This window comes from Bombus huntii, chromosome 12 (genome assembly GCF_024542735.1).
Source record: "Bombus huntii isolate Logan2020A chromosome 12, iyBomHunt1.1, whole genome shotgun sequence".
NCBI lineage: Eukaryota > Metazoa > Arthropoda > Insecta > Hymenoptera > Apidae > Bombus > Bombus huntii.
This window is the reverse complement of record NC_066249.1, coordinates 5,450,004-5,474,262: the sequence shown is the minus strand read 5'-3', so window position 1 is coordinate 5,474,262 and position 24,259 is coordinate 5,450,004. Positions and strand designations below refer to the sequence as shown.

The 24,259-nt window shown below is 41.3% G+C and overlaps 2 protein-coding genes across 2 annotated transcripts in view; one reads left to right on the top strand and one right to left on the bottom strand.

Moving 5' to 3' along the window:
- The window catches only part of LOC126871718 (dual specificity protein phosphatase 10), a 66,610-nt gene extending 64,402 nt beyond the window's left edge, over positions 1–2,208 (bottom strand). Inside the window, exon 1 of the mRNA XM_050630841.1 lies at positions 2,063–2,208. The gene's annotated coding sequence lies outside the window, so the exon portion shown is untranslated. The remainder of the gene's footprint in view (positions 1–2,062) is intronic.
- A 2,424-nt stretch (positions 2,209–4,632) lies between these two features.
- Positions 4,633–24,202, top strand: LOC126871687 (protein unc-79 homolog). Its single transcript, XM_050630751.1, is given in 48 exon segments — positions 4,633–4,935; positions 5,000–5,119; positions 5,190–5,351; positions 5,409–5,579; positions 5,659–5,748; positions 5,845–6,030; positions 6,112–6,344; positions 6,464–6,678; positions 9,296–9,321; positions 9,376–9,600; positions 11,390–11,531; positions 11,661–11,837; positions 11,922–12,199; positions 12,292–12,434; positions 12,527–12,748; positions 12,850–12,993; positions 13,298–13,427; positions 13,820–13,992; positions 14,061–14,209; positions 14,420–14,577; positions 14,659–14,840; positions 14,924–15,125; positions 15,212–15,406; positions 15,947–16,060; positions 16,881–17,029; positions 17,112–17,233; positions 17,324–17,555; positions 17,626–17,767; positions 17,851–18,040; positions 18,647–18,920; positions 19,021–19,328; positions 19,409–19,716; positions 19,776–19,871; positions 19,986–20,159; positions 20,238–20,326; positions 20,395–20,642; positions 20,722–20,835; positions 20,912–21,052; positions 21,140–21,295; positions 21,297–21,447; positions 21,689–21,940; positions 22,333–22,560; positions 22,620–22,775; positions 22,861–23,036; positions 23,097–23,361; positions 23,432–23,572; positions 23,638–23,760; positions 23,852–24,202. Coding segments are annotated over 48 exon segments (8,283 nt in total). The 5' UTR covers positions 4,633–4,913; the 3' UTR covers positions 24,041–24,202.
- Positions 24,203–24,259: the final 57 nt, after the last annotated feature.

The following is a 24,259-nucleotide window of genomic DNA, read 5'->3' as shown; positions in this document are numbered from 1 at the left end:
CTATGCGGCGTGGCAGCACTATAATTCGTTGAACTAAATAATTGAGCTCGAAACCGAGGCGACAAATTTAATTCGCCAACATCGTTAGCTAGCATGCACGTCGCTTATCGATCGCAGATCGAAACAGATACGAGTCGAACGATCGTTTAACGAAACGATCGCTGTTTAAATGATTCAGTTTCGAAGTGGAACAGCGAAGAAATTTTCTGGAGCATCGAGAAGGCTAAATATATTAACGAGCAGCCAAAGACCTTCGCTACGTTATCGCCCGATCTCTGATATTTCTAACGATCATCCTGACGTCATGAAACGAGATTGCATGAGAATCTTCTAATTGTAACGCTGGTTAGACGCCGTCATGACGCCAATAATAATCCTGACATCATCGTTCGCTTTTTATCTCTACCAAGGTGGCGCAACAATTAATTTAGTTTCAACTAGCATACGCGATAATATCGATCATTGCTTGGACTGCGGACAATTGTGCAATCTCTGCAGGTGAAATGCAGTTGGAATACGTTTTTGTAAAGAAACAATGATTTATCGAGGCGGGGGTAAGGTGGAGGATAGCGGAAACGACAGCCTTAAGGAGGTTCGTCTGGATCGATACATCGAAGCTTTCGACGACCACTTTCGACCTTCCCAAGTTAGGGACGGTTGACGATGCTTCTTGTACGAGTTAAGTTGTTGGACTTTGCGAGTTGCGCTCGTAAAATATTATATATCGCGGAATATTTCTAAGAATAGTCGTATAGTTCATCATCGACACGATCCTGTTTACGTAAATTAAAGTTCGCGAAAACTTCACTCGAAGAAGTTAACCAAGCTAGCCTCGAAATTTTCTTTTACAGAAAAATAAAATAAAATAATAAAAGACGGAGAATTATTGACTAATTTATAAAAGTCAGAAATATCTTCATTGTTACGTAGTCGAGCAATTAATAAGTTACTATTTCGAGCTTCCTAATTCGAAACGATTTTCCGAAAAAGTCCCTTTTCCTAGCTGCGTCGCTCTTCCAGCTACTTGGCGACATTGCCTTGTACGATTTTACGATAGAATAAAATTGGCCGTTTCCAAGAGGAAAAATAAACAAGTTACCCTCGAACGAGCTACCGTAAATTCTTCCAGCGAATCGGATTCCTGCGCGATCGTTGCGCAAGTATCGCGTCGTGGGGGGCTGGCCGCAGCAATTAGGGTGGCATACGGAGCGTATTACCAACATAATCAAATCACATGGACCCTTGCAGCTCCGTTATGCCCGTTGACAGGCTACAAAAGGGGGATGGCCACCCTCTCGAGCCCCCGAACCGGGTCCTGGTCGCCTCCGCCTATTGGCCTTGAATGCCGGTTGATTCATCTGTTTGCTTTTTATTATCTCGCCGACCACCGGAAAGCACCAGCTATCTAGCCGAGGGTGGCATTAATCAATTGATGGGATCAGCCACGGTGATGACGAACGCGAGTGCGTATAAACGATGATCGCGTCCCGGAACGATTTTCGATCGACCGGAAAGAATTATCGAGCAGAAATCGACGATTCGTTCGTTTGAACAGATTTCCTACGCATCGATCGTTTCTCTCTCTCTCGTTTTTCTTTTCAGAATTGAATTTTTGAAGATGTAATTAAATTTCTTACAGAAAGAATTATGGGATAATCGAAATCCCTTCAGGATCAAAATTTGCAATTAGAGTTCGTGATGAGGAAACGAAACGCAAAGCTGAACTTTACAAATGAAAACTATCTTAATTACGTTCGTCTTTGAGATCGAATTTTTCCTATTTTCCTTCCACTATCTATCTTCGTAACTTGTCTATCGATACAAAACCAACGCGACAGCGCAGGATCAAAACGTTCTACTTGTGCCTCGATCATATCAAAAATAACTTTTACCAGTTAAAAATAATTCCATTTCATCGATGCGGTGGAAGATAACAACCAAAACAAATTTCGTTACCTTTCTAAATTTCGAACGACACTACGTTTCAATTTTCTACTTTTAAGTCGTCGTTTGTTCCAAGATTTCTAATGTCTACACACGCGCGCTGAGAGATTTCTCGTACCTTTCTCGTGTGAGTATCGAAGCGTGACGGAGCGCGGTTCACCGCACGACTTTCGACGTGGCCTGCTCCGCGAGCACTGTTTTCTAAGACATCACGATAGACCGAGGGTTGCGCGGCATTCCACCCCCATCGCGTCCCGTGACGTCGTAACGCGAACGTGGTGTCCATGTGGTGTCCTAGGCAACCCGGCATTCGTGTGTATATCCATTCTACCATCTTTTTCCCACTTCTTCTGCTCTCTTTGTCTTGCTTCAACCCTCTTTCACCCCATCGCGATGTCTGTATCTTCTGTTTTCGTTTGCTGCCGTACGTCTCATCTAAACAATTCAATTTTGTCTTTTATTCTCCCTTTCCTTTTTCTGTCGCTTTATTGTATCTTTTTAATTTTTCACGTCTCATTCTTTTCACATTCACGTAGCGACGCTTATTTTCGTACTCTTTCAGTTTCTCTTCTTTTCTTGCCACGTGTTCTTCGTTGTTTAATACTTTTTTGGATTCCTAAGATGGAATTTTGTAGTATTTCGTTTTTTAGGTGTTTTTTTTTCTTTTTATATCTTTTTAAATAGCTTTGTCGAGGCGAAGCACGCGATCTCGCGTGGATTCGCGTCTGCGTCACTGCTGCAACCATTCGAACACAGGCGCGCGCCAGATAGAGAAATCGATCCAGTCACCTGCCTTCGCACCCCCGCGATTACGTCCCCTTTATCGCCAAGTTGCAGTCCTACACTGGTCCCTTCTTCTCCTCCAAACATACCAGAAACTTTTATCAGGTAAAATACGTTTCTACTATCGTTTTATCGACCGCAACACGCGTTCGTTTAATTTCAATCGCATCGCTACCCTAAAGCAATTTTGTAATTTAATTGGGTACACGGATTTGTTCGATTCGATCGTTTCGTATTTCGTCCCTGCGAATATTCGAAAATCACCGATCGAGATATCGTTTGCTCTGTAATTCACCTGCCTTTCAACAGTTTCTTTCTTCGATCTCGCAACAATTCTTCTGGCTATCGATACATTAAATTTTTATTTCCATTCTTCTACATCATCAGAAAGTAAGAATTCTCGAAAGAATACGTGTTAGTCACGTTTCCACGTAAACGACGTGGCGACGTCACAATGAACAGATTGCTTTGATTCGATTGTTATGACACGTTGACGGGTCGAAGGCAGGTGTCGACGAGATCGATCGGCCTAGCGCGTATTACAGGATACGGAAGGTATATTTAAAGGTAGGTTCCGGTGTCGTCGTAGATATATTTCGATTAACAAGCGGCTCGGTGTGGCGATCGAACATCCGCGCGCAAAGTGCACGTATTCCGGAGAATGACTTCACCGCTCGCAAGTGTGCATCGTATTTAGATGATATCGATTGCTGGTCGTACGTCATAGGTCGGCCTAGAATCGACCCCTCGTGACACACTTACAGTCTGGTTCACGGTGCTTTAGCACGAATGTCGCTACGAAATCCGTGGGATTGTTTAGCTCGACAACTGTTGCGGATGATCAAGGAACGACTTTTTACAGCTACGAGTCGAACAAAGTAATTTCCTTCTTCCCTCCCTCTCAAATTTCCTTCCCCTGTTCTATCTTCCTCCCCTCAGTTCCGGAAAAATGGGTTCCATTAGCCTGGCTCTTTAAATAGATACAGTGACGTAATACACGAAGATGATAGGAGAAAAATAGGGCAGGTACACTTTCCTTTGTTTTCTGACTTCGCTTTGTTCGCTCGTTTTTATTATTCAATCGTTTTATGATCAGAAAATCTTAATATGGCATAATCGTGGAATAAAAACAACCGGTTAGATCGAAAGATGTAAAGTAAGGAAATTATAGAATCTCGAATCACCGATTCAGAGTCGGATATCTAAAGTTTAGAATAGACCACTTGATCACCAATGTAGACACGTGACTATCTTATCAACGTTTCGAAACGTTTTCCGAAACGAAGTAACGATAACAGGTAACGATCTGAAAGGCTCGTTTACTAATGCAGCTCTGTCGTAAATTCCACGGTACCTGGTAATCTCTTAAAGACCGTAATTGCAGCTCATTGGATCAAGGATAATGATATTACGGAATAATTGTCAAACCTCATGCGATCGAAGTTACGTGATCGCACGGAAGCTTCTTACATAACGCGTCTTCAGACGGCTTTCCGTCATTAGACGATGATATATATCACGTTTAACGAGCATCGGTCGACGGATTCTATTTCTCGTTGGTCGCAATGAATTCCCAAACGCGCCAACATCGCTCGATCGAAACAATGATGTCAGCGATTTCAAAAATGATAAAGAATAAAACTATTATATAATTTTCATCGTAAAAAGATTACTCAACGAACATTGGTAGCATCGTGTTCGATTTCGTTAACAGTAGATCCGTCGCTACCTCTGATTAATTATTACAAATCGAATCTACGTTAGAACATCGATATCAGCTATGGCGATTTTTCAGAAGTTTTCAAATTTGTTCGTGTCTTTTGGATTTTCCCGGGGACTGAGCTCTGCGTCGGAAGGGGATGAAAAGATGAGAGGGCGCCGCTCTCCCAAACAGGTCGATACGACCTGCGCGCTCATTCTCCATCGACGACTGTGCTGGAATGGACCCGTGCTGATTCTGCAGTTGCAAAACATATCACGAACAGAGGTCTCGCGTTTTATGTCGTTCGTCCTAGTCGCGGCGATCGAACGAGGAAAAATCCACAAATAAAACGAGGAAATGCAGGTGGTTGACAATGGAGTAACGTGAAATTCATTGGTGTTTTCATTATCATCTGTGTACCGTGGCCTTGTCATTTTAGTAACTAAAATCGAGTAAAGTGCAAAAGGAGTAAAAAATACAGAAAATGGGGACCAGATTCGCAGCATGTGAGTACTAGAAAAATGACGCGATGTTTTGTATATTTATTTACGTATAACTGCTCTTTTTCAGATTCATTGAAGTTAACTAATCTGCACGACTACTATCAGAGACTTCTTCACGGTAGTCAACCTGTACCTTCCGGTCTCGACATGGCAAACACAGTGAAATTCTTTTCTCAAATGCTGCTGTGTAATAATCGCAATATCGTTTTATCCGTGTCTGTTGAAAATCGTTTGATAATTTATGCTTTGTTTCACAGCTCTGTTAAAAGAAGTTCGCGAAGCACCTTTCGAAATGATCAAGTCTCAGAAGTACGACGCAGAACGTATGGCTCTTTACCCGAATTTGGATTACAAACAGCTGTACAACGCGCTCACTCAGCTGATCGATGTTGTTTCCTCTATTCACACCGGTTTGCAAGGTCTGTCCTATATTTTGTTTTTATTCGATCGTTTGCAATTCAAAATCCATGTTTCAGTGTTTGGACAGGCATTGCTTCAGTGTCTCGCGTGTCTCTTGCCTTTTTTGGACCACGATATGATCGACAATGTACCTTATCTCACGGCCAGCTCGATCTCGGTACTTCCAGTGGAACTTCATCAAGATATCGTCAACTATCTCTGTTTCTACATTCTACCATTCACCATCAGTAGGTGTCTTCGTTTCGTGCAATAGATGCAGAGACTAAAACATGTTTGATTATTTCAAATATGTTCCTTTAATTGTAGCAAGGAAAACCGAGGATGGAACGGAGAACGCAGCTAGTCAGTCGATAGCGGCTGTTATCATGATGATCTTTCAATACTCCACTAACCCAGGTTCTAATTTTCATCGTTATATTTTTATAAAAATGCAGAGATGTATTCGTAATTAAAGATTGCGAAAAAATTGTCTAAACGTCTATGATTGTTTAGCTCACCATTGTCAACTATTGGAATGTCTAATGGCACTGAAACCAGGCGTGGTAAAAGACATTCTTTGCGTGGTGGCTTACGGCACGGCACCGGCAAGAGCTTCAGCAGCTAAATTACTGTTCTACTACTGGCCATCGTTCAATCCAAATCTCTTCGATCGCAGGGCGGTTCTAATGAAATTCGCAAGTGCGTTTCCCCACGGGGTTTTGATAATATCGCTGAAACCTTCGTTCGATAAAATACAAAATATGAATTTAACATATGCAGATGATTTGGCACCGTTCGTCTGTCAAAGAGATTCTTGTCCAAATGCGGGCAACGCCGAAGCTGGCAAAGTTTGTTACGATCATCGAATATCTATCACATTCGCTACAGAAACACCGCCACCTATGTATCTGTGTATCGAATGCGCGAATGAAATACACAGGGCGCATCCTAATCAAATGTTCTACGATATTTTGCATCCCATGCAACAGGTGTCGATGATATGCGAAAATAAGGTGAGTCGAATGGTTTTTAGTTGAAAATTAATCTAAAATAAATTCAGACGCTAGAATGGGTCTTTCTATCGAGAATTTAATCCCGTCTGACACGTCTTAACGTTTCTAAATTACGTCAGAACTGTAAAGCCACGGACAAGTCGGCGATCAGCGTCTGTTTCTCCACCGAATGCGCCAGCTACAACGGAAACCATCCGATTCGCTATTGCCAGAAATGTCACACTAATCGACACGATAAAGGCCGGGGTGAGGACCACGTGTATCATACGGCGTTGCCTCACATATCGAAATTGGATCCTCAGACGCAGACCTATATGGTACAAGCGATCGTCAGGTGAGACACCTAACTTCCAACTCATTTTCTATTTGCTAAAAGATCCTGTATCGCTTAACGTTCGAAAGATATCGGAACAAGGATGGGGACTATGGTTGGGACAAGGGACACTAACAGTCGTTGTAATTTGCACGAGTTTAATGAGACGTTGTCGCGACTAGAGACGAGAGATTCGCTCACACGGATCTCTGATACGTTTAAACATTGAGAATTTCAGTCGATTAAATATCCTAAATTTTGAGCGTATACTTATCTAAATATATAATAGTAAGAAAGATACAGAGTCTCTTGTCTCTAGCGTATCGTCGATGTCAAAGTCCTTTCTGCGACAGAAGCGTTTTTTGATGACGTGAACGTATGCGACGCACGTTGATGCAGTTCGATTGGTTTCATTCGTGTTTACCAACCCACAGATCGCGACCATGATCGTACGTTATGTATTAATTATGTGTTAATTTCTGATATACACGGTAACTGTGCGATATTAAAAGATTTCCATTGAAAAGAAGAAAAATTTATCGTTAAAAATTGTAGTTAACGGGACAGTTAATTATTTATTTAGAGGTAACAGGTCGCATCCAAACGATGGTTGTTAATCACTATCCACGATGTCCAATCTTCGATGTGTTCGAAAGTAACACGATGACGCGTACTAACGAATGATCGCAGGATCATTGTTGCTTTGCGTGTTTGTTCGTGCTGGTCCATCCTGCTTGGTAAGACATTATGCTGTAACCACGTTCAATGGAAACTTAGAATACATCGAAGCAACTCTTCTGCTATATTTTCGTGTAGCATAAATTGTCGATTACAGTAATTTCCATTAAACGTGGTTAATCGATGCTCCATATTATTGTGTTTGAATATTCACAGAAACGATCGAGATGTCGCATGTCACCCTATACCGATCAAGAATGTATCTTCCACGTTCCTTTCTATCATACTTGATAATAAATTGTTTCGCGTACATCTCGATCCGTCATTGACGCTAAAGCCTCCAGACTTCGAAAATCTCTATGGATTCATCGGGGATATAATCTCAAAATAAGAAATTTGTCTTTGCAAAAATTTCAAAATTCTAGAGATTTTAGAGCCGGCGTTAACGTGATTCACCGACTCGCGAATTAAAGGAGTCGAGATGCGATAACCAACGTGAACAAACTTTCGCTAAATCGCTTCTATCGACTATCGAAAACGTTGAATGAAAAGCGCAGCACCGAAGTCGCCTCGAAAATCGTGGAGAGCGTTCGAAACCGGATGGCGGCTAGCGTGGACAAGTTTTTCTTCGAGTTATCCACAAGCGAAAGACACGTGACTCCGAAGCATTCAGCCTCACAGTAGAGAGCATAGGAAAAGTGCACCTTAAAGTTGCAATGCGAGGACACCACGCCGTATCACGTCCTGGATACGACGCACCAGCAGCTTGGTACCGTTTCTACAAATAAAAACGGACCCACTGGTGCAGGCTTGAATAGATACCCATTACCCGAGACACACTGGTATGCTGCACGAACAGAGACACTCTTTTAACGGGATATCCGGGGATCTGTTTTTTCTCTGTTTTTTTTTTTTCTTCAATTGTTATTTTCATAATAGAATCGCGGACTCTATGAAACACTGATATTTTTGATATCTTCTATTCACTGATATTTCTTTCTTTCTTTCTTTCTTTCTTTTTTTTTTTTTTTTTTTTTTTTTAATAGTCTAGAATGTTATTTCTCGAATGTGGACACATCAATACTGCATGTAGTTTTGATATCTTGAAACTAGCATGAGTCCCCGTAGTTAGAATTATAGAACACGGAACAGTGAATTACATTTGCTGTCATTTGAGATAGGAATTCTTTCAAGATTTCTCTCGACGATCTAACTGTCTATATACTATTATAAATGGATATAATTTCTTATGGTGAGCACGATCTAAAGTCGCGTCTGATCGAACAGGCGTTGTGGTCGACGTAGATTAATCGGATTTCTATTTTGGAACATTTGTAACACAGAATGTCCGAATAGTAGATCGACATTGTCGTTGTTTAATATAGAATTTTATGAACTGTTTCACGATCGATACCGTCACACGATTCTTTATTATCTTTTGTGATACAAAAGGGTGTGATATTCTGCCGAGTATAAGTAAGGAAAGGATCGTGAAGGAATTCAAATCACCATTGAACGTGGAAGCTTCGATTCTTCGACGTTCGGTGCTCTTTCATTTTCTCGCTCGCCTGAAATCGTTAGTGGAAGCTTCGAATCGCGGCACGATCAAAATTGGAAACAACGTCGAAAGTAATAGTTGCACTGAAATTTGTTCCTTTATTTGCATTTAAATTTCACTTTCGATCAAATTCACTCTTTCTCTAATTATTACCATAACTCGAGATACGAACGAAACTATCTATCGGGTAATATTTCAATATGAAACAACGAGAACCTTCGTCTATCGATTCCAAGTGATAGATTTAACCGAGAGAGTGTCGATCTCAGTTAAAAATCATATTTAACGATCTGTTGAAAAAATTATCGCGTGAAAAATTGCCAGTGTTTAGCCGACCACAACCAGACGTGGCCGTAGATCGCGTTTGACATCCCACTGACCAGGTTTCCTCTCTACTTGCAGCCTGCTTAAGGAAGCTGAACCGCTAAGTATGGATAGTAACCGAGACATCTTGGAAATAAATACTAATAAGGGAAGCGCAGGATTCCCAGGGAGCGGCGGTGGGAGCAGCGGGGGTGGTTCTGGTAGCGGGAGCGGTGGGCAATTCGATTCGGCTACCTTGGAGGAGAGACAGCTACTTGGAAGATACGGTGTCTGGCTGCTGGTCGGGCTTTGCACGCCGAATCAAGAAACCTCGATCGAAATACTCGGCCGTTTATTGTCAATGCTATTTCATTGGTTTCATGTTACTGCCTACTCTTTCGATGGTACTAAAAAAAGCCTTATGCACCTTATCTTTTCTGTTGGTAATTTAACACTTCGCATATTTATACACTTAATGAACGTAGAACGTAGATGAGCAGTGAATGGGCGGCGGAAGGTCTTGGATAATGTCGAGTAACGACCATGATGTCACGATGTCGCTTCGAATCTTTTAAAGGGATTGCCGACAAATTTCAAATAATTGCAAAACGATAAGAATTCCTTTCTTTGACGTTTTGAAGGCTTTTTAGTTTTTTTAAACTTCTCTTTTCTTTATTAGACCTTATCCTGCTGACAAACACATCCAATGTACATTCTTACGAGCGTGTGCATTTCGGTGTTCAGACGTTGTTCATCCACGAGAACAACAGCTCGTCCACTGTAACTGCAGCCTGAGTCGAAGCAACACGTGACACGAGCGTCGTACTCGACGAGATTCGAAGCATCTCGAGCCCATCACTAGACCGTAGGTAGTGTTTGGCCGCGATCGTAGGCACATTCGAGCGGATCGCCGATTTTTCCATTGGTTTTCGTTCTTTTTCTTTCGCTTTGTCTTCAGATGCTTTCGACACAATTACTACTCCATGTTTTACACTCTATACGATATTTAACGTTAGACAAAGTGGTGGCTAGAAAAGAACGAAACAGAGAAAATGAATAATCCTCATGGTTAGGTAAAAAGACATTCACATGTTACACATTTGTTAGTGTTTTGACAAGAGCTTGATCGTGAACACTATCGCCGTTCGTCATATTCCAATTGAATAGCTTTCAATGTTGTCTTCCTGTTTCTCTCTCTAAATTCTCCCTATATTATTTTTTTTTTTGTGTGTGTGTCTATAAATTGTATCAGTAAATCAATGTATTCGATGTTACCTGTGTTGAACTCGTTGTCGTAGAGGCGTCAGCTTTGCAGCTGTTCCAGCTTGTTTCTCCGATCTTTCTATATTTCATTTCTTATCGTTTCACAGTTTATTCCCTTACTTCGTCATTGTGTAGTTTGAAGTACGTCTGTAGAATTTTCTTCTCTCATAGATAGAATTGATATTTGATGTTACGTGAATACACAGCCCTCGGCTATCGAGTTTCGACCATCCGAAACTTTTAACAACAAGTTGAACAGCATAAAGAAAAGAGTACAATTTGCTGTTTGTAACATAGTACTGTTGCCTGGAAAAATGACATCTTTTACATTCGATGGTCAGGGACTGTAGAAAATTCATGATATTCGACGACGATCTGCTAGGTTGACGCCTATGCGTTAAGTTGCCTTTACGTGTGCATGTCACACACACACACACACACGAAGAGCTTCCACTGAAATCTCAGAAATAAGGAACAAGAGTGCGTCTGCGTCGCGGCTGATCGAGTCTCTTAAAGATCGATGCATAGAATGACGACGCTGAAAGAATAAAGTGCGAAGTTTCTATGCATCGAAGTAGTGATTCTTTCTCGAGAATAGCCATGTTAAAACTCGCGAAGAATTTTCCAAATAAGAATACAATTCGATCGATCGGTTTCTCAAAATTCCATCGGTGATCGATTCAGAGATTCAATGATACTTTCTGCATGCTGTCGAAGTAACACTGCCAATACAGATTCAATAGCTTTGTACCTTTCCCGTGTTTGCTGTGTGATCCAAAATTCCGCTTTTGTATCGTTTCCATTCGAAAACACACGAACTGATAAAGTACCCGATTACTACGGTAAATTCGACCAGTGATATTCTCAAACGTACTTTAAGAGGTGTTTTCTTAAGAACAACGTCTGATCTATCGCGATGTTTTACCATAGGGCAAGCAGAGAGTGCATTGGAGAAATTGAAAACCGAATACGTCTGTGGATGGCTGTCGGAAGTGATGAAAACTCATTACGAAGTTTTTATTTCCTGTCTTCTTCCACATCCGGCGGACTACGTTCGAGTCGGAGGACACTGGTGCGAATGTTGAAAATTCTTGTTAGGAATTCGAGGAGTAATAAAATTAATTTAGCCATAGAAATTAATTAAAAAAAAAATAGATACCCGAATAAAGCTGATTTTGACAAACGAATGATTGCAATTAAGGGAAACATTGGCCTCGAGGACGTCGCACTTAAAAGATGGCCTAAATCGCTTGTTCTGCTTAGTCCCCTACGAAGTAATTACCCCAGACGTTTGGGACTACGTGATGCCACACTGGATGGAGGCCATGGTGAACGACGTACCGGAGTACGAGCTGCACGAATTAAAGATGATTTTATGGTACGAAATACTTCGCTCAAGAACGATTCTTGCCTGGAAAATTCTTGGTGAAAATTTTGAAAACTATTCGATTATTGTCTCCAGTAAAATTTTGGATCGGGACATGAGTCCTCTAGGCTTCGACGCTAAGAAGATGTACAATTTCGTGGCGAAACGATTTGTCAACACTTGCGCAAAGGTTCAAGAACAAGCTCTGAATTGGCTGCAAACGCTAACTATGTTGGAGATCAGCATTCCTCTGTGCCAACTGTTTTCCATGTTCAGCGATGGCGTGGCTGTTATGGGTACCATGAACATTGCCGAGTCTGAGCAGAAGCCTAGCAAAGGAAAGAAGAAGAAGGACGAGGAAGGAAATACTATTTGTACGTCGAAATGACAATTACCGATTCGTAAAGGAAGTGAATTTTCACGTTTTCGCGATAGTGGAAGGTTTACTAATGTGTAAAATGTACAGGTTCTGTGGTCGAAAACGAATCAGGAAAATCGACGCCATTGTCCGACGATGTTGTGCCAACACCGAGACACATGGAATTCACTACCAATTCGGAGTTGAATTTATCCTGTTGCATTCTTATGCTCGATATATTATTGAAACAGGTGCATCCATTTTTGCGGATACAAATCTAAGAGTAGAATATGATTACGAAGGAATGAACGAGAAATCTAATGAAATGTATCAAATATTACAGATGGAATTGCAGAACATAGATAAGCACACAGGGATTAACACGTGGGTTTGCAGGGACGCGTGTCGATTGATGAAATCGATCGTTGCCTCGAATTGGAACAACTGCCACGTGTGTAACGCGGTCGCTGAGTGTACTTACTGTGAATCTAGCGTGATCTGGCATCAATTATGCCTGCAATTGGTCACTTACATGGCACCGGAAAATCCAGCTTATCCGCCTGACGTGAGTCCCTTACGCTAACATTCGGTGATGATCAGATAACCAGATCGCTTAAAGTCTCTTTGTAATTTTCTGTTTAAATCCAACTGTCTTCTAACGTTCAGAAAATCGTCGACGAAAGTGCGGAGGATCATGGACGTAAAAGTCCAGAGACAGCGCGAAAAGGAGACTCAAAATCCGACGTGGTAATTAGTATGCCAGTGCCGGAAATGCACTCGGTCGGTGGCGTTCTTGCACACATGCCTCAGGTATACTGCCATAATAAACTTCACTCGTTGACAAATTTGAGATGTTCTATTATCTTGTTACACGATCTTGTTACACTGCCTAAGAGACACAGCGTCTTTCTTTCTATCTCTCTGTGCGAAACACTTTCTGCAACAACAAAATACGCAGCATGCTGTTCGTCTAACAAAAACAAAAAAAAAAATACAAACTGTGTGTGCCTCTCTCTGTCTCTCTTCTTCTACTGCAAAATGGCGTTGTGTGAACCATTAACACGGTAGGCTAATCTATGTGACCGGAGGTAGCTACTTTGATCGTTTATATCAGTTCTTCGAACAGATCATGACAGCCACAGTAGAGACAGTTTCGGAGCAGCTGGATCTCGCAGCTATCATGCCAACGGAAAAGGTCATGTCAGCTGTTGCTCGAGCAGTTACCCTTTCTGAGACTGACGTAGGTAAGAAAAAAATTCGCCTGGTTCTACCTTTCGTATTTTTGAAATCGATCGAACGTGGTTAATCGAAAAATAATGATCAAATTTCGAACACCGAGTTCGATGTCGAATTTTAAAATTACTGAAAATCATGTAAAATTGCAGTGAACGTAGAATTAACTTAAATTACTTGAATTTTCTGAATTACGTCGATACCTTCGATCAACGCAACTTCGAATTTATCGACCGAGGGAAATCGTGCGTTTGATGCCTGACCAAGCATGGATCTATTCTACTTCGGTTCGCGAAATATTCGAATCCCATAAATCCACAGATTTAATATTTGCCTAGCTATCGTACCAATCTCTCCATAGACATCAAGCACCTTTAGTAAGGATCAGGAATCTCTGTTGCAGCCACAGCCACCGTGAGCGTAGCCAAACCTCGACTGATAGGAGAAAACGATCAACCATTGAATCTAAGTCCAGAAAATGAGGCGGACGACTTCTGGCACACCTCCGTTGGAAAGTTTCGATTTAATATCGAGGATCTTCCTGAACAACTACAGTACATACACAAACTTTTGAAGGTACAGTATTTGTAAAAACTGATGATACTTTAGGAGATGAAATTGTTCTCTATTTGCCCGATTCATAGGAGATAATGACGATTGACAAGCCTGACATACTCTACTATATGCTTCAATGTTTAAACGTGATGTGCCTTTACGGAGATGCTTTCAACATGGCGGTGAAGGATCATCAAGGATTCTTCATATGGTGCCAAGAAAATTTATTGATAAAAAAGTAAGTAAGGTTATTCCTTATGAACTTTAATATGTGAATCTAACATCTTCCATGAAAGATGATATTTATCTATTCCTTGTCAACGACATCTTTATACTTCCAGATGAATAGAAACATCAGGTATTCGTTGCACCTCAGTAACAATATTTCTCCGTTTTAGTGATTTTAAATGATTTTCTCGAATTAAATTGTGCTTCTTTCCTTCTACAGTCTATGGGAACTCCTAAACGCCGAACACTCTCACATAGCCCAGGTCACCGTGCCGTTGTTACTCCACTGCGTGACTCTACCCTGTGGAACGGACACTTTCTGGCGTCTGATTCAGGAAGAATTCCATAATTCGGATTGGCGCGTTCGATTCGTGGCAGGTATAACGATTAAACACTGTAGGACGAAGGAGGTCGGCTAACTGAAAGAAATCAATTCCTCAATTTATTAACGCTCAACAGTCGAAAGAGTCACACTAATAGCTAGATTTATGGACTCCACTCCTCTAAGAAATGTTATGAGTCTGCAAGCTGCTCTAGCAAACGCGTTCTGTTATCTGGTCGCGAGTATGGACGACAGCAACGTATATGTTGCTCAGAGAGCCACCTTGTACCTTGGTACCATCCATGATACAGCTATGAGAGTAAGATTTGCATACATAACTAGTCGTATCTATTAATTTATTCTGACACAATATATTTAATTGTTTAATTTAAATATCTCTAGTCTCTGATTCTCTGCTTGGAAACTCAATTCGATACAGTGATAGTCGATCGTCCAATGGTACTCCAATCGCTGTATCAGTTACACAATAGCCTCAGCGACAGACATGTTTTAACTTGGGAATTTTTCTTGAATCGTTTCGACGCTTTGTTTCTCGAGGCTCAAATTAATTTGGAACGATCCGGAGATGTACCCTATCTACGTGGTCAGTTTGTAAACTCAGCTGTAAAATTGAATTTGCCGAAGTGGTCATAGTACACTATGTATACTAATCGATGAATCGATTCGCAGATCTCAGAAACACGGACCTGAACAGCGAAATCTTCATGAAGAAGGTGCACAGAGCGCAGGAAGCTCTGTCCCAGTCGGATGGAAGCGGAACAAACTCTATAAAGACGCTGAGCGCGAGTTTTGGCACGAAATGGCCCTACAAACGCACCATGTCAGCGCCGGCGTCGATGATTCCGCGACAGGACACTAAACAAGGTACACGAATCTCACGGTTCATCAACGACATATCGTGATTCACTTCAAATTGATTACTGTCGGCGATGAATCATGAGAGTCTAAAGGATACAGTAAAGAGTCGGACTCGAAGATATAGGAGTCCGAGTCAGAGAATGTCCCTCTGATCTTGACTTGCAAAGTTGAGGGTCACGTCAGATTACAGACTTATCATATTCTTTCAGAATACCGTTAAAGTCGAATGAATCCTTAAAGAGAGCTGAGGATTCCGACATTAGTAGAATTATAGTCCTTACACAGGGTATGATCCATGTGATCGATTTATACTTTCGAGACATCCTGTATATTCCAAAATTCTATTACCAAAGGAGAATCCCTAACTCTCGAAGGACTTTACGATCGACAATTCGCGATCTCTATCGACTCTCTTGCTGGCTACATAGCTTTAGAGTTACAGAAAGCTAGTCGATCGTCCATGTAAAAACCACGTCTAAAACCACTTCACGTCCTCACCTGTCACACGCGTTTTTCAATTGTGTTGCACTGTGTCGAACCGCGCAGAAAAGGAGAAGGTGTACAGCCGGCAATACTCGGCGCCTATCCTGAAGCGCAAGAGCTCCAGATTCGGACTGGGTCAGTTGCTGGGGTCCACCCCACCTAATAACAGTATACCAGGTAGAGTAGCGTTGCTGATGTTAGCCTTAGACGTGGCCGTTCTCCTCTGTGTTATCTGTGTTCTCACGTATACACGTACACATATACACACCCTTTGCCCCCTCTGTGTACGCGAAACGCGATAATGTTTGGGGATGTTCGATGTGGAACCTTTGTGGTAAGTTTGATGGTTCGTCAGCCTCCTTTTAAGGAGCTCGCTTTAGACATTTTCTTTTTATATATGAACTAACTAAACTAAAAAGGTTAAAGGTGTTTCCTTTGTCGTGATGATCGATTTGATTATACGGGAATTTGGTTCTTGTATTGCGTAGGTTTTGTGCTATGAAGCTAATTGTAAGCGATGAGTTTCGTTCGAGGGAAATGACAATTTCAGAATTGAGAGTACTCTTTTGTTCCCCCGTTGTTTTGAGCATAGTTTGTCCGTATGAACGACGATTTTGATTGAGATTTTTAGAAGTTGAAAGAGAATGTTTTCTGTGTAGTTGTAGCGAGTAGAAATTAGCGTGTAGTTTCTTTGGACAATTTATCTGTTGATCGATGCATTTCTTCTTCTTGGTAGTGGGTAGATCGCTTACCCTAATAACTGTGAATGTTCGTAGATAGTTTCCCGGTGTTGACCAACGTAAGGTAGATTTGTAACCTTAGAAATTCGTTGATGACATCGAGAGAGGCTTTGCTTGTGCATGATCGCAGATAACGAAAGTCTTAGAAAATTTTTAAATGCAAGCGATGGTGGTAAGATTTCTATGAACTTCGATCGTTTTATTTCGCTCGATTAACTTTGATTAAGGACCATATTTACTAGCGTTCGATATTACAGATGGTCACGTTCATTCTTTAAACATGGTGGACGAGGCTAGCGCATTACCAGGGTACACCCACAGAATCGTGGATTTGGAAGAAGCTGACAAAGAAACCATGCATTTGCTGGTCTTCTTGTTGATGCAATTCCTTTCTAGACAGGACCAGGTAAATGAACAATTGTTTTTTTTTTCTTTAATTGATTCATCCAAAATCCTCCGTTATTAATAGAAAATATTGATAAACACAGGCTTATCCAACGGATGAGAAACCCCTGTCAAAAACGCAAGGAATCGTGCTACGCCATTTGTATCTTCTACTAGGTTACAACCAAACTGAACGCACTTTTCATACTTCTCCACAACGATTAAGGTATTCTATAATAATAATAATAATAAAAAGGAAAATAGAAAGAAGAAACAACACCAATTACCAAAGTAACAATTCCGTGGTTCTCTTCAGAGTTTCCCCTGTATTCAACGTTTTCATCGCGAATCTTCCTCAACTACTAGATCAGAATCACGTGATGGGATGGGTGATGACACCTCCGGTTCTAGCTATCCTTCAACATTGTCCTTGTCCACCGCAAGGTGTGCCTCCATCTGATCATCAAACACCAACTTACAGTCTCTGGTATCTCGAACCCCATAACAGACGATCTTGGTTAATGTCTCTTCTCGTCATACTGTACAAGGTGTGATGGACAATCTTTTAAATATCTTTCTATCCTTCATAGAATTGTATTCATTTCTCATTGTGTCTAGTGTCAGTATGGCCAGCAACCGTGGTGTAGCCAGTTGCAAGTGTTGATCAAGATCGTATTAAACACCCTGGACACGCAGCATCATCAATGCAAAAGAATTCCAGCTACCGTAGTGATGGGTGGTCCGCCATCTAGATCACGTGGTATACACAGATAATAATTCTGAAATAAAAAGTACATTCCTACAAGAAAACTGGACTTCACAAAACGTTCTGTTGAATTTCAGATGTGTCACAACCGTCTCTGGGCGTAGACCATGAGTTAATGGGTATGGGAGATATGAACACCGAGAGTCCTCCAATGAGGACTCCCATGGTATCGGTTCATCAACGGAGTCCAGGACCGACGCATGGTCAGATGGAGACTCATTGGGAAGAAAGCACAACGACCTGCCGTTATACGAACAAACACTCCAGGTTATTTGATCTACACACTTCCTAGTTCTTAGCAATACTGCATCCTAGTCAATATCATAGATTCCCCATGGAAAGGTAGAGCATTAGGCTACTTCAGCTTGGAATGTTTCACGTTGACGTCTTTGCGAATTCTGCACTTCTTGAATTCTGTTTCAGATTTTTATCATCGTCATCTCATTTAGAATGATCATGTTCTTTTAAGAATAGCTGAAGCAAGTTGTCATAAGATTATTCAAAATTTATTTTTTACTTTATTTTATAGTGATCTTAGAATCATTTTCACGATACGACTCAAGACCAGGGGAACAAAGATATCGATACTTCCACCATTCTCTCGTATTTTACTATAGGCATGAAACGAAGTAGCAATAGCAAAAGCTAAGAGATACGACCTATGAGGTGGCCTTTCTTACATCAAGTAGAATTTCCTTCCCTTCTTTTAATCGAATAGTCAATCTAGCAGATTCTAGGCTCTAGAGTTACCTAGAGTATCTTGAGAATATACAGTCCAGGACCCAGAGAGAATTACATCATGACACATCCGTGCCTGTGCTTACACCAGTAGCTGCTTGTTACAATTTCCGCTATTGTGAATGCTCTGCAAAGCTACTCGATCAATGCGGATGATACGGAGTCCGAGCTGGCTGCAATACCCGAGAGCCCAAAATCTGACAGCACCTTGCATGGCAGCAGTGGTGGATCGCTCGGCGAACTGGAGGAAACCCCGACTGCTGTTACCAGAAGTGTTTCGCTCCATGGATCTAGAACCACCACCGACGTCTTGACGAAAATGGATTGGAACAATCAAAACATCATCAGGAAATCTGAAGGAATCAGCCGACCCACTTGGTTTCTTGGTAGCGAGGAGGATTCTCATCAGGTATTTAGAAGGTTCAACTTAAAACAATTCAGAATGTCATTTCTTTTGCCACCAATAAACCTTCTTTGACGCTAATTAGCTTTCTATTATTTTTCTATAGAGTACAAAAATTGGTCCCCAAAAGAAGTGGAGCGTTCACGAGGGCGTAAAAATGATGGTGACGAGTACTTTGCTAAGTGGTCAACCAGATCTACAAAGGTACTCTCCTGTGTCAAGAATCGAGAAAATGTCAGAAAGGGCAGAAAAAGGGATTCTAGAGAAAGCGATTCCAGAGAAGCCAGCGCCAGAAAAAGCAGCCCAAGAAAGAAACATCACTGTACAGATAGCTTTCAACGGAGACACTGCTTCCTCGAAGCCTTTCGAGTTATGCAGCGCTCTCGCAACCACTCTGCCAGCTCAAGTTCAAAAGTAAAATTATCCATTTCGTTACTATAACACGTCACTGTAACATTTTCGTATTGACGAAGACGAACGTGATTACGCTACAGATTCGAGCTGCAAAAAGAAAAGATACCCCCAACAAGCTCCGGTAATTCAGATTCGCCAAATACTAAACAACTGGGTCGTCAGAAGCGTATAGAGCAAAGTGTGACCATAGCTTCGCCTGTGTCTCCAAGTCAAGTGGTTACAGTCACGAGCAGTGACCATTCGAGCTCTCCAGCAGTCAGTTCGGTATCTTCGCAAGTCACGAGCACCGACAATGGCCAGCAGCCGAGCTGGCACGGGTCTCCCTATCCCTTAACCACGCCAACGGTTGAAAGACTTCTACCAATTGGAACTACCATTCGTCCAGTTGGTAAGTATCTTTGTTAACAAAAGACAAATGGAATTTTCATCGACTCGATAATTTTATAGTTCCACGACCAAGCGTAGGTCAACGAATTCTTCGTTGCGAGGATACTTACGGTTCGCCTGAATCACCTTTGTCCAAGATGGATGTGTTAACAGTCAGTGAGTATTTGTAGATTTTCAAACGCTATACTATTTCACAATTCTAGCTACTATTTCGAAGATATAGAAAAAAACACAATGTCGAATGAGAAAGAAATGAAATAACTTTTTCAGGCTCCTCGTTCGATCAGGATAGTGAAACGTGTATGTCCAGCGACGTAACGAGTCCTAGAAGCATATCGCAGTTGGAATTTCCTATGCCTGAACGATTGTTACCTATCGGGCCTCACAGAGACTTCAGTGGTTTGGTCGAGCACGTTCGTCAGGCGCTCGGTGTCCAAGAAATCGGTAGTAAAATTGTATTATTCAATAGAAAAAGTCAGTATAATTTTTAAATTAATAATAATACCCTGTCAAATTTGTCAGATTCCAATAGATTTAGCAATAACAATGAAAATGGTAAAGGCGAAGCACAGCCGCCGGTGAAGCAAGATAGCACAACGTCTGAGAATATGGTAAAAAGTACTTTTCATTTCGCAAGTTCTACTATCTACACAAAAAATAAGAAATGCCGATTTTTCAGTCGGCATCTCTAGTTCCAACGTCGAACGAGATACACTCAAGTAGATCAGCGAGTCCGAGAAGACTGACCAAGCAAGTAGCTCTAGAATCACCGCCTCCAGCGATGGAATCCTCAGATTACCCTTCTCGAGTGTTCGATCCTGATCGAAGAGGTAGAGTAAAGGATCACGTTCGTATTCAACGAGACAGGCCTCGAAAGGATAGTATCAGTGGACACGATGGCCCATTATCCAGACGTACAGACTCTTGGTAAACTTTAGAAGACACTCCTAACACTTTTATTCGAGATTTAAGATCGTACATTACGATCTTCTTTTATCGTTCATAGGTCTGGTGCTCAACTGCAACCTAACTTCGATGTCGCATCCCAACAAGCCTACCACGCTGATTTTAGCTTGAAGCAAAGTTTATTCCGCATCGGAGACGACTGCATTTACGAGAGGTAGCTTTTAGTTTGGTGTTAATAATAAATGTTTATTTTTGCATGATGCACAATTTGGTTTCTACATTTGTCGTAGGTGTTCGGAATGTGGGACGATAAAGGAGGAATATTCCGACGAGGAACTCGGTTTATGCATCATCAACCTAGGCACGTTCATCCATCGTGAACCATCCTTGGCAGCTCCGCTCTTGCCAGAAATCCTACGTGTCGTGACAAAGTCTGACTCGAATTTTATTTTACCGTTCTATTTCCAAATAACATAACACTGCAAAAACGTGTCTCGATGATATATTTTCGTTTGCAGGGTGGCCCTCAATGCGATGTACCCTTGGCAAAGCGAGACCAACATGCATTTGCCCGGTGGCGCAATCAGCGTTGCGCATCAATTCCTCCGTTGTGTTCTACATCAACTGGCGCCTAATGGAGTTTTCTTGCAGATGTTCCAAACGCATTTAAATGGTGCGAAGATTTTACAACCTCTTCTATGGAACCTATGACAACCCATTTCATTTTCCAGAATCTACAAGAATGCAGTTCTTCAAGAGTGTTACTCAGGCCTTGGTCGACTTCAACGAATTAAACCCGATAGCACCTCTGCAATTATTGCTCGAGGTACTTCTATGCGTATTTCAAGTCTGCAAGTTTGCTATAAACGTCATGACTAACACAATTTATGCAAGAAATCGCACCTTGGTCATAAAATTCACAAAAGGAGATTGAGAGTAAAATATCGATAAGACAATCTTTTACGAAACATATATCCAGATATGAGTGCTTGTTACGATCAATAAGAATTGCCACTGATCGCTATCAACCTATAATGATCACGAATGATCGTATCCTCATATTTCAGGCTCTAAACGCAAAGAAATCTCTGCCAATGGAGCGCCTGCCGATAATACTATACAACATAGCGTGCTACCTGGACTGTCTGCCGCTAGAAGCAGGTCTGGGTCCAGGTGCAGCAACCTGGAGCGGTCTTCTGACGCAGTTCGATGGCCTGTTCCGTAGGCTGGTGCTGATGCTCTCATCCATCGAAGACACCACTTCGTTATTAAGGATCATGATTTCTTTATTGAAGGTCCCGAGCATTCAACAGTCGAAGGTCAGCTGTTCGCCGCTCGTAAATAACCTGTCCGTGGATGTTCGCGATTATTATCGTTGCGGCACGATCGTCGTCGCTATAGGGAAGACGTAAATGTGCCGGAGGATTTATTCCTTCTGGCTGACCGATGCAATGATCGGGAATTTTCGATGACTAAGAGATCGTTTGATGCTCGTTCGAGACAGATTTATGATACGGTTTTACAGCGAGTTTCTGTTTTATGATCTTGGGTCTGGTTTAGCTAAATTATTTGGAAACTCGTGTTTTCATTCAAAAAAATATCAATTTTTTCACCTGACAAGGTCATGGTTAGACAATGGCCCAGGAAGGAATTTTTTTTAATGCTTTATAGATCTTTGTTGGAAAAATATCTAGTTGGGATACTTTTACAGGGCATGCTGGATCCCTTTGCCAAGGTATTGAGCTACGCCATTCAGAATTCTACTATAAAGTATAGTTACCTGACGGATCTGTGCTACCTCTGTCACAGAGCCTTCACTAGAGACAGAGACAAACACTTCTTTGGAAGAACCATCGTGTTCGAATTAATTCAAGCCATCAAATTCAAAACCACGATACCGGATTCGAATTTTCTGTTGCTTCTGCACTTCGTGCTTCAGGTAAGGGGAAAGGTTGTTAAAAAATAATGATCAGATAATTTATGGTTCAATATGGTTAGGACATTGGAGGCTCGTTACCTAACACGATCGCTTTGGAGAACGTCCAAACGGACGTATCGCCAATTTACAATACGAACGCCTCCGAGTCACTGAAGAATCAGCTGTCAGATGTGCTCGATTTCTTGGCAGACTTTCACACTTTGAGTAAAGTGAAGGTAGTCGAAATAACATTAAATAATAGTCCTACGCACGACAAATAACGAGACTAATAATTTTTAAATGAATTTTCCGATGATGTAGAGCTACAGCAAGGGAATGCAGGCTGGACTAAACGAGGATACATTGGGTGGTATATTGAAATGTGGTCTCGCGCAATATGTAGCGATAGAAATTACTAGAGGCAATAATATAGAGAACAGAGCTGTCGCTCGATATCTTCCATGGCTCTATAGCGCACCTTCGATGATACAGCAAGGGTAATTAAAGATTAATTACTAAGATAACTTCAACAACGCTGAAGTTAATGTCATTTTCAGAGCTCGAGAGTACGTAGACTGTATAGGACACATCAGATTACTATCCTGGCTCTTATTAGGCTCTCTCACGCACACTGCAATGTATGCTGGCAATAATAATACGCACACCCACGGGCCATCGATTCCATCTGCCCAACCGATACCGCAGGAAGTATCTTGCCATGTTGCAGATCACGTGCAAGTCATATTTTCTGGATTCCCAGAACAATCTAAAGCATCGGTCTTACACATGTCTTCGTTGTTTCATGCTTTCATATTGTGTCAAGTACGTACCTGTGTTTATTAACTAACATCTATGGATACAATTTGACAGTATCGTTGTTGTTTGTATTTAGTTGTGGACAATGTATTTGGAAGAGTTGTCGAAAAACAATCCATCGAATAGCGAGGGCCATAATATTACGATGAATATTTTATTGGAGTTCTGGGGCAAGATAACGCCCTGTATATTGGAATTGATTCAATTCTCAAAAGTAGTAAGTTCATAAAAGTCCTCAGAAGTAGAGCTCCTCTTTTCTCAAATAAAAAATTGCCTTTGTAGTTGGCTGAGATGGTGAATTTGCATTTCCTGAGTCTACTCGAGGCTCTTCTTGAGTGTGGGTCCATCCTGTTAAGTAAATTGTTACCCCTTTGGAGTCCCATACTACATTCGCATCATGTTCAGGTGAGACGAATTATAAAAACGACTCGTTTTCAGTTCCAATAATTCCATTTTTGAAAGATGATCTTTACATGAAAAATTTATATATAATTAGCTACCAGGACATTTACAAGTGCGTTTGCAAAATTGTCGAGACTTTCCACCCAACAAAATGTCCGAACACTTTGCCTCCTCTCGTCGAGAATCAAATGCCACGCTCTTACGATGGTTGCATCGATTACAGTTCAAGATGGGGCAAATAGAAATGCAATCTTCTACGGCCACGCAATTTTATTCCATTTAAAAGAGATAAGTCGAAGAAAATAAACTGTCTAGTTGATCGGAAAGTGTTTTATAAAGTACGTTTTCGAAAACGTTGATTCCTATATTATTTTAGATGAATGTTGCATTCTGTATAACAATAATAATTTGTTAATTGTTACAAAATATATTTATTATATTAAAATTTCGTAGTCATTTGTTTATTCCATGTAGTGGAAATTTTGATTATTGCAAATAAGAC